Source organism: Mandrillus leucophaeus, unplaced genomic scaffold (genome assembly GCF_000951045.1).
Source record: "Mandrillus leucophaeus isolate KB7577 unplaced genomic scaffold, Mleu.le_1.0 Scaffold345, whole genome shotgun sequence".
Taxonomy (NCBI): domain Eukaryota; kingdom Metazoa; phylum Chordata; class Mammalia; order Primates; family Cercopithecidae; genus Mandrillus; species Mandrillus leucophaeus.
This window is the reverse complement of record NW_012103643.1, coordinates 813,245-823,561: the sequence shown is the minus strand read 5'-3', so window position 1 is coordinate 823,561 and position 10,317 is coordinate 813,245. Positions and strand designations below refer to the sequence as shown.

Genomic DNA, 10,317 nt, shown 5'->3' with positions numbered 1-10,317 from the left:
CCCAGGCTGGAGTGCAGTGGCGCGATCTCAGCTCACTGCAACCTCCACTTCCTGGGTTCAAGCGATTCTCCTGCCTCAGCCTCCTGAGTAGCTGGGATTACAGGTGCCTGCCACTGCACCAGCTAAGTTTTGCATTTTTAGTAGAGACAGGGTTTCACAGAGTTGGCCAGGCTGGTCTTGCACTCCTGACATTGTGATCCGCCTGCCTTGGCCTCCCAAAGTGCTGGGATTACAAGCATGAGCCACCGTGCCCAGCCAACTCTTTTCTTATATTTTTGGAAACTGTTCTGAAAATATCTTTTTTCTTTTAAAATGGAAACGAGTTTATTATTTCATCATTTAATGCAATGTATCAGTCAATAAGGAAAAGAACAAAAGAGTATAGGCAAGGGTATGAAAAGTAGCCACAGGGAAAACTCAAATGGCCCACAGAGAGAAAAAATGTCCAGCTTCACAAGTGGCCTGGGAAATGCATGAGGAGAGAGTCATGAGAGAGCACTCCACAACCACGGGATTAGCAAAAATTGCAGGATGGATATTCAGCCAGGACAACATAGGAAGACCCTGTCTCCACGAATGAATGAATGAATGAACAATTAGCTGGGTGTGGTGGCATGTGCCTGTGGTCCCAGCTGTACAGGAGGCTGAGGCAGGAGGATTGCTTGAGATCAGGAAGTCAAGGCTGCCTTGCAAACCTAGCTAGTGGCACTGGTTCTTTCCCCGCCTCATAGCTTCACCACTCACTCTTAAATTTGAAGAAGTATCTGAGTCACTTTAGTTACCAAAGCAAATGTCCAGTCCCATGAAATACATTTTTAAAATGTTTAAACACAAACCATCCTTGAATTCCACTCAAAGTTAGAGCTTCCTATTTCCCCAGCATGGTGAAATGGATGCTTTTCCTTTATTAGATCTGCCAGCTCCTTTCTCTGTTTTCAGACCAACCCCACCTGGAGTTGCTCCACCATCCCTTTAGCCTGCTTCAGACTCTGAGCCTACCCTCCCCTGAGGCCCTCTAATGTGTCTTGCACTGCACACAGCTTTCCCTCTGACACCAGGATGGCAGCCCCCTGTCTACTCTGCTGCCACCAACTGCTGAGCCTCTTCCTCTGGAGATTTTCTGGAGCACATGCCAGACTCTAGCCTGACTCAAGGTCAGGGAAGTGCCTCTGATATGGTTTAGGTCTGTATTCCCACTCAAATCTCATGTCAAATTGCAACCCCCAATGTTGGGGGTGGGGTCTGGTGGGAGGCGATTGGATCATGAGGACAGATCTCCTCCTTGATGCTGCTCTTGTGATAGTGAGTTGCTGCTTATGAGATTTGGTTGTTTAAACGTGTATGACGCCCCCCCACCGCTTCCTCCTGCTCTGGCCATGTGAAGATGTGCCTGCTTCCCCTTTGCCTTCTGCCATGACTGCAACTTTCCTGAGACTCCTCAGCCATGCTTCCTGTACAGCCTGCAGAACTGTGAGCCAGTTAAGCCTCTTTTCTTCATAAATTACCCAGTCTCAGGTATTTCTTTATAGCAGTGCAAGAATGGACTAATGCAGCTTCCCGCCCTCTCCAACAGAGTAAGAGTTGTGGGAGACTCCACACACTGTTCTATCATCTCTAAAAAAAAATTATTCAGACCCAAGCATCATGAAATCCAACTTTAAGTAGTTGGCACCTGCCTTAGTCTGCTCAAGCCAATATAACAAAATACTACAGACTGGGTGGTTTAAAAAAAAGAAATTAATTTTCATACAGTTATAGAGGCTGGAAGTCCAAGATCAAGATGACAGCAGATTCAGTGTCTGGTGAGAGCTCCCTTCCTGGCTTGAAAATAGATGGCCACCTTCTTGCTGTGTCCTCTCATGGCCTTTCCTCAGTAGGCACAGTGGGGGTGGTGCAAATACATTCTGTGTCTTGTCCTCTTCTTAGAAGGACACTAATCCCACTATGGGAGCACCACTCTTATAATGTCATCTAAATTTCATTAGATGAGGACCCACTTCCAAATACTGTCACAATGGGGATTAGGGATTCAACATATGAATTTTGGGAGGACACAACATTCTGACAGTAACACCATCTTTGGATTGGATTTCAGTCTTGGGTTTCAGCTAAAGCAGCCAGAGTGAGTCTACTATTAATATTAGATAGATAGAGATACAGGATCTCACTGTATTGTTTTGTACTCTGTTCATATTGACCTCATAATATTTTGTTTTCCCATGTCCTTAAATACTCTTTCACAAAGACTTTGCATGATGTTATAGAAATTTGTATCTTTGAACATACAGGGCGTTTCCAGGATTTTGCTATGGTAAATAATGGCCTTGGTGGGAGTGAAACTTCTTCCACTGTTGTGTGTTAAGTGAAGCTGTTCTGTGTACTTTTGTTTTCAGTATTAGAATTCAGATAAGTTTACTTAAAAAAAAATCTAAAACAGACAGAAGCAAAATTCTGTGTTAGGCAGTCTGAGGGATGCTCTTCCATGGCTTCATGGGTGGGGTGGGGTGAGGTGAGCGTGAGTCAGGTGAGGGTGGACAGAGGTCATACTGCAGAAAGCAGGTGACTGCCTTTGTTGACTTCCTTGCTGATGAATTCAACTTTCTCTCAGCTGGCCAGTTCTTTGGAGCCTGGGTCTCCTCCCCAATCAAATCAGAATAACATCACACCCTAGTTCTGCAAACCTTCTCTGCAGCAACACACATCAAAGACAGGAAGAAGCTGAGTGGATCCCAGGGCCCAGGGATGCTTCAAGATGGAAATAAAAAGGCAAAGCTCTGGCTTAGATGTTTTCGCTAGGCCATGTGTGGTGACTCATGCCTCTAATCCTAGCACTTTGGGAGGCCCAGGTGGGTGGATCACTTGAGGTCAGGTATTCGAGACCAGCCTGGCCAACATGGCAAAACCCCATCTCTACTAAAAATACAAAAAATTAGCTGGGTGTGGTGGCAGGTGCCTGTAATCCCAGCTACTCAGGAGGCTGAGGCAGGAGAATCACTTGAACCTGTGAGGCAGAGGTTACAGTGAGCCAAGGTCATTCTACTGCACTCGAGAGCCTGGGCAACAGAATGAGACTCCATCAAAAAAAAAAAAAAAAAAAGATGTTTTCACTAGAATGCCATTTGGGCAGCTGGCTAAAATGTGTGAGGCCAGGCTGGGTTCAAATCTTGTTCAGAGTAGAGGAGGAATCAAAATACAAAGAATATGCAGGGTTCATGCATTAACCTAACAGGGACGATGGAATTTTTTCTTTTCTTTTTTTTTTTTTTTTTTTGACACAGAGTCTCATTCTGTTGTCCAGTCTGGAGTGCCGTGGCATGATCTCGGCTCACTGCAATCTCTGCCTCCCGGGTTCACACCATTCTCCTTCCTCAGCCTCCTGAGTAGCTGGGACTACAGGCGCCACCACCACACCCGGCTAATTTTTTGTATTTTTAGTAGAGATGGGGTTTCACTGTGTTAGCCAGGATGGCCTCGATCTCCTGACCTTGTGATCCACCCACCTCAGCCTCCCAAAGTGCTGGGATTACAGGCATGAGCCACCGCGCTCGGCCCAAGGAGGATGGATTTTAAAATTTTTGTGTTTATGCTCTGATATGATTTGGATCTGTGTCCCCAGCAAATCTCATGTTGAATCGTAATCCCCAGTGTTGGAGGTGGGGCATGGTAGTGGGTGACTGGGTCATGGGGACAGAGTTCTCATGAATGGGTTAGCACCATCTCCTTGGTGCTTTCTCATGATAGTGAGTGAGTTATTATGAAATCTGGCTATTTAAAAGTGTGTGGCATCTCCTCTTTCTTCCTCTTGCTCTGGCCATGTAAAGTGCTGGCTCCCCTTTTGCCTTCTGCCGTAACTGTAAGTTTCCTGAGGTCTCCCCAGAAGCAGAAGCTGCCATACTTCCTGTACAGCCTGCGGAACACGAGCGAATGAAACCTCTTTTTTTATTTATTTATTTTTTAAATAAATTACCCAGTCTCAGGTATTTCTTTATAGCAATGTGGAAACAGACTAATACATACATATGCTGGAATATATCCCATCATGTTTGGGCAGATATTTGGAAACATTTAGAGATTTACATATATATACTTATATGGAGCAATCAGCGCCGAATTGAAGGCTCTGGGCTGCCCTTTCCCAGGGACTGCTCAAAGTCTGGTGTGATTTTGTTGCAGGCACTTGACGGGGATTTTGCCCTTGTGATTTTCAGACAGGGCTTCTGACTGTTTCAAGGAAAGGTTAAGAATCACAACCTTTCCTTGAAACTGTCATCAAGGTGGAAAATGCAAATCTGTTTCCTGCAGCCCTGCCTTAATTGACTAATTACATGTTTGATCTTCATCTGTGCCCTTTTCCGAGGAAGAAAACCAATCTTACAGCAGCAATACAGATTATTCTAACATAGTGAGTCTCCAGACACCAGCCTAATGCTCCCTTTCAGAGAGTAGGATGGGCTGATTTCCCTTGAGTAGTACCTGGCTTAATGCTCTATTATTTACCTCTCAGGTCAATATACCTCCTTCCCTTTAGTTATGGGTTAAGAAGAACCGGTCACAGTCCATATTGACCTCCACTGTCACGCTGGTTCAATGAGACAATCTGTTCATCTGCTTCTCTGAGCATTGGAAGCAAGAGAACAAAATGACACTGCCAACCAATTTCTCTGTACACAATGTAGAAAATTCAAAGTACAGATTAAACAAAACAACTACATATAACTCTTTTTCTCTCATTCAGAGCAATCAATTTCAGGCCTCAACTTTAATTGCAGCTTCAAATTCTTCAGCAAATGATCATTCCCGCGGGCATGACATAAGTAGTGAAAGTAATTTTTAAACAAAAGATACCAGAATGTGTATCTGCAAATGAATTTCCATCAAGGTAGCACTAGGGGCAGGTGCAACGCTTGAATGACTCTACTATTGCTCAACAACTTCTTGAACTGATGTTGCTGGGTGGCCACAACACATTCTAGGAAACATTTGTGGTAATAAATTGTGTATCTCTTTTAAGAGGATGAAGTTTCTTTTTGGAAATAGTTAAGATTCACCCAGGAACAAATCAGGTTAATGAAATGGTGATTAAGCTGGTTGATACCATCTGGATGTCATAAATGAATTATCCCACAACGTAGCAAAATTGTGTCTATGTGTGACTCCTTGAAGGTAATTCCAAAAGAAGAGATCTATAAGTGTTTGATCAATACGTGTGTTTTAGTAAGAATTCTATGACTCCATGGTACAGAGAGGATGATTATTTTGAAGGTCACTTTTCATTTGGATTTTTAAGTTCTGGTACACTCATTGAGAATGTCCGTTTCTTTGCTGACTTGGTAAAGAAAATGGATTACAACTAACAGAGTACCATACGAAACAGAAGTTATTTTCTCTCAGTCTACAGGACTGGGCTGGTGAGGTGGCTCCACGGAGTCCTTAGGAACTCACATCCTTCCAGCTCATTGCACTACCATCCCTGGGACATGGCCGCCCTCATCCTCATGTTGCAAGACACGTTCTGACCATCACATCCATGTTCAGGGAGCAACATGGAGTAAGGGAATAAAAATGGACACACGGTGCTAGAAGTCTAGCAATCCCTGGAGGGAGGCTTCTAGAAGCTGTCCTGTGATGGCTCCACTCATATCACGTTGGCCAGAACCTTATCACATGGTTCTCTGAAAAGGAGGCAAGGAAATGTAGTTTTTAACTCAGGCGGCCATGTGTCCTGCTAAAAGCAAGGATCCTATTACAATGGAAGCATACAAGGGGCTGACCTTAGGGTTGACAGCTAGTAACCTATGCCACAATTCCCTCTTTTTATTTTTTTGAGATGGAGTCTCACTCTGTCACTCTGTCACCCAGGTTGGAGTGCAGTGGCTCGATCTCGGCTCACTGCAACCTCCGCCTCCCAGGTTCAAGCAATTCACCTACCTCAGCCTCCCAACTAGCTGGGATTACAGGTATGCACCACCATGCCTGACTAATTTTATTTTGTATTTTTAGTAGAGACAGGGTTTCACCATGTTGGCCAGGCTGGTCTTGAACTCCTGATCTTAGGTGATCCACCAACCTTGGTGTCCCAAAGTGCTGGGATTACAGGCGTGAACCATCGCGCCCCACAATTCCCTGTACTCATATCCGACATTTGGGTGAACTTGAAGGATACAATGATATTACTTGCCACAAAATCCTCTTAACAGATAATAATTTTAGTTCTATTTATAAATTGTTTCATAAACACAGAACAAGAAATGGTGCCATTAGCATTTATGTAGATATTTTATTTAATTCTCCTAACATTTAATTTATGCTTATGTAATTCTATATAAGTAGTACCTATTTAATAGGTACTACTATCCTCAGTTTACAAATGAGCAGATTTAGAGGTTAGCCAGGGAACACCCACCTCCAGAGCCTGGGTTCTTAACCACATTATTATTCCCTAATAAGGAAAACATCTTTTTTTTTTTTTAAGACCAAGTCTTACTCTGTCACCCATGCTGGAGTGCAGTGGCACAATCTTGGCTCATTGCAGCCTCCACCTCCTGGGTTCAAGCAATTCTCCTCCCTCAGCCTCCCGAATAGCTGGGACCACAGGCACGCACCACCAAGCCCGGCTAATTTTTGTATTTTTTTTTTTTTTAGTAGAGTTGGGGTTTCACCACGTAGACCAGGCTGGTCTCGAACTCCTGACCGCAAGTGATCCTCTTGTCCTGACCTCCCAAAGTGTTGGGATTACAGACTGAGGCACCACGCCCAGCCACATCTTGATTTTCTACTGGAACTCTGGAACCCAAACGTTAGTAGAATGAAGAACGGAGGAATGCTAGAACTGTTTATTTACCAAAACAGAAGCGCCTACTATAAGAAGGAGCCCTTCGATTGGATTAATTTGTTAACTCGATGAGAATCCTCCCAAGATGAAGTGCAGCCTGGCCATGCCACCCAGAACCTTCCCTGTCACTCCACTGCCGATGACTAACTCCCCTCATTCCAGCAGTGTGGACCCAGAGGGGAAGGGAAGAAAGGAAGGAGGGAAGAGAGGAGAGAGGGAAGGAAAGGAGAAAGAACAGGCAGGGAGGAGAAGGGAGGATAGGAGAGAGGAGAGGAGGTAAGTTTCTATGGCTGGACCAGTTTCATTGTCAACCCAGCCTGGGGTTCCCTGTTGGGAAAACCAGCTTAGGGATGTCTAAATATTCCTGACACTAGAGAGTCACACAGCTCTTGCTTTTGGAATGAAATGTTCTCTCCAAGCACTCGGGTGAACCTTCAGTAGGAAGAGGAAAAAGAATCGTATTCTCTTGCCTGTTTTTTTCAACAGAACATGATGAAAGAGATTTTGGTACCGAAAATGACTAGTGGCGGAGGATTGCCTTTTGGTCTGACAAAACTGAAACTCCACTTATCTGAAGACACTGTGTTCTGTGAAACCTGTCATCTTATTTCTTGCTCAATATCTGGGGATGACGACAAGGACTCAGACAAGTGTCAGTCTGGGAGAAGGGGGCTCTCAGGTGCTGAGTTTGAAGCTATTCCTTTAGATCCCTGGTAGAACTTACCTAGGTGCTATAAGACCTCAAACCCTGCACTATTTTTAGGAAGGAAAAAGAACATTAGTGTCTGCAGAAACCTAAAATATCTCTACAGAATAAAACTTCCAACCACATTTTCTGACAGCATATGTACTCTTACACTGTAAGGGTTGTAAAATAGATTGTGACTCTTGGGGAGTGTAGGACAATGTACAGGGAGTGGGCAAGGAAGGCTAAGAGAGTCAAAAGCTTCTTTCAAAAGTCCTTAAGCTGGCCAGGCGCAGTGGCTCACACCTGTAATCCCAGCACTTTGGGAGGCTGAGGCGGGTGGATCACGAGGTCAGGAGATCGAGACCACCCTGGCCAACATGGTAAAATCCCATCTCTACTAAAAATACAAAAGTTAGCTGGGCGTGGTGGTGGGTGTCTGTAATCGTACTCAGGAGGCTGAGGTAGGAGAATCACTTGAACCCAGGAGGCGGAGGTTGCAGTGAGCCGAGATGGTGCCACTGCACTCCAGCCTGGTGACAGAGCAAGACTCTGTCTCAATAAAATAAAATAAAATAAAAATTCCTTTTAAATTTAGGACACACAGTCCAATCTCATTTCCCTTTCCCCAGGAATCCAGAGGTGCCCTTAAAAAGTTCACTGTTCTAGGGGACGGCATCAGCTCCTCAGCTCAGAGACAGAGAGAAGCGACGTGAGAGCCAGCCTGGCGGTCTTTGCTGTCCCTGCCCCCACGGAGTGAAAATGCCAAGTTGCTGAAGATTACAAGGCAATAGATGCTCATGATTCTTTTGCAAGTACCCGTGCCTTTTCATTATACCCTGTTTTGAGGGGGATTTTTTTTTTTTTCCCCGAGACAGTGTCTCGCTCTGTGGCCCAGGCTGGAGCACAGTGGCGTGATCATAGCTCACTTCAGCCTTGAACTCCTGGCCTCAAGTGATCCTCCAGTCCCAGCCTCATGAAGGGGTAGGACTATAGGCATACACCACCATGCCCAGGTAATTAAAAAAATTTTTTTTCTAGACATGGGGTCTTGCTATGTTGCCCAGGCTGGTCTCAAACTCCTGGACTCAAGTGATCCACCTCCCACCTTGGCGTCCCAAAGTGCTGGGATTATAGGCATGGGCCACTGTGCCCAGCCCATTATACCCTGTTTTTAATGTTAAATTTTAGGGTCCGAGGTCACCTCTTATGAATCCTCAGTTTTTCCTTCTATCTCTCAGGGGTTGTGGATGGCAGAGATGACACCCTTTGCTCAAGTACCAATCTTCACCCCAGAGCCTCCACCTCCGCCTCTGTGTACATTACTCTCACTCTATTCGTTCTTTCAGTGGTTTGTGCATTCTCTTACTCATTTACCGACAGCGTTAGTGCTGGAAGCACTGCAGAAGTTCAGAGGAGGAGGAGGGTGGGGGGAGTTAGCAGTTTCTCATGTGCTGGTTTAGCCCCCTCTGAATTCTGAACAGTCCCTCACAAAAGGTGCTCAGTGAATTCTCGTTAGCTTATCATCCGCAAGTAGCCCTTTTTGGTGACACACGTAGGTGTCTAGAATATCCCATCTTGTGGCATTTGGCATTATGCAGTTGGTCTGGGATGAGACACTCGCAGACCCGAATTACGGGCCGGCCTGCCCACAGCCACAGACAACCACCAAGAAAAACTGTGGTGCTGGAAAGTAGTTCCATAGCAACTGGCCTAACGTTCCCAAACTGGAGTCTGGAGAAGGGGAAAGGCCCCTCCTGGTCTGCCAGGTTCTTCTACCCAGGGCCCCAGGCAGGCTAACTGTGTTTCCTGGTTTCCTTTTCCCCCTTCAGCCTCAGGCCACAAATCCAGCCATCGTGCTGGTGGCAAAAGTGCTTTCTCCTTCCTGCCACAGCCCCTGAGATGAGACTTTCTGCCTGAGAGAGGGACTCGCTAGTTCCACCTCGCCAACCCAGGCATGAGCAGACCCAGGCTAACTCCTGTAGAGCGGAAAGGGCCTCTCCACCAGCGCGCTGCAGCCCAGCGCGCATCCTTCTTAAGAGTATCAACTCTTGGGGTCTCAGAAGCTGTTCCACCAACAGCCCCTGGTAGGCGCTAGATCCCTCCCGGGGGCCCAGGAGTCCTTCCTAATACTCGGAGCTGCCCACAGCCCTCTCCTCTCCCTCCCATCCTTCAGAACTGTCCCTCTGAGCACCACTACGAGCTGGGCAAGCAGATGCGTGGGGTTGGGCGGGGGGCGGAGTGGGGGAAGGAAGCACACAATTCCGTTCAATGTTTCCTCTTAACAGACAATCACCCTAAACAGACTCCGTGGCCAGCTGCCCTGAGGAAAAAAAAACAAAAACAAAACAAAAAAAACGCTTCTTGGCTTCTCTGTTCTTTCCCAAAGTGATTGTTAATGGGAGATCTTCCCCATGGTAACAGCTGAGAGGCTGGAGGACAACTGAAACTCAGGGCCCTCATTCCGCAATACCCCGGGACTCCTTACTGCCCCCCAGTGTTGCTTTATGTCAACACCAACCCAGCGCTGAGATGCATCTCCTCCTCCCGCAGATTCCATCGTGATCGCCTTCTGGGTGAGCCTGGCTGCCTTCGTGCTGCTCCTCTTCCTCATCCTGCTTTACATGTCCTGGTCGGGCTCCCCGCAGATGAAGTGAGTAACAAGGGGTGTGGGTCTCTGGGTCACTCAGACGCTCTCCAGTGAGTAATGGTGCAGGTCGAGTATCCCTCATCCAAAATCCTGGAGACCAGAGGTGTTTCAGATTTGGGATTTTAAAATATTTGCATTGTACCTACCAGC

General features: G+C 46.2%; 1 protein-coding gene across 1 annotated transcript in view; it reads left to right on the top strand.

Annotated features, from left to right (window-relative positions):
• Positions 1-10,317, top strand: part of MRAP (melanocortin 2 receptor accessory protein) — a 32,469-nt gene that overhangs the window by 16,810 nt on the left and 5,342 nt on the right. Inside the window, exon 3 of the mRNA XM_011989047.1 lies at positions 10,071-10,170. Coding sequence (XP_011844437.1) covers positions 10,071-10,170 — 100 coding nt within the window. The remainder of the gene's footprint in view (positions 1-10,070; positions 10,171-10,317) is intronic.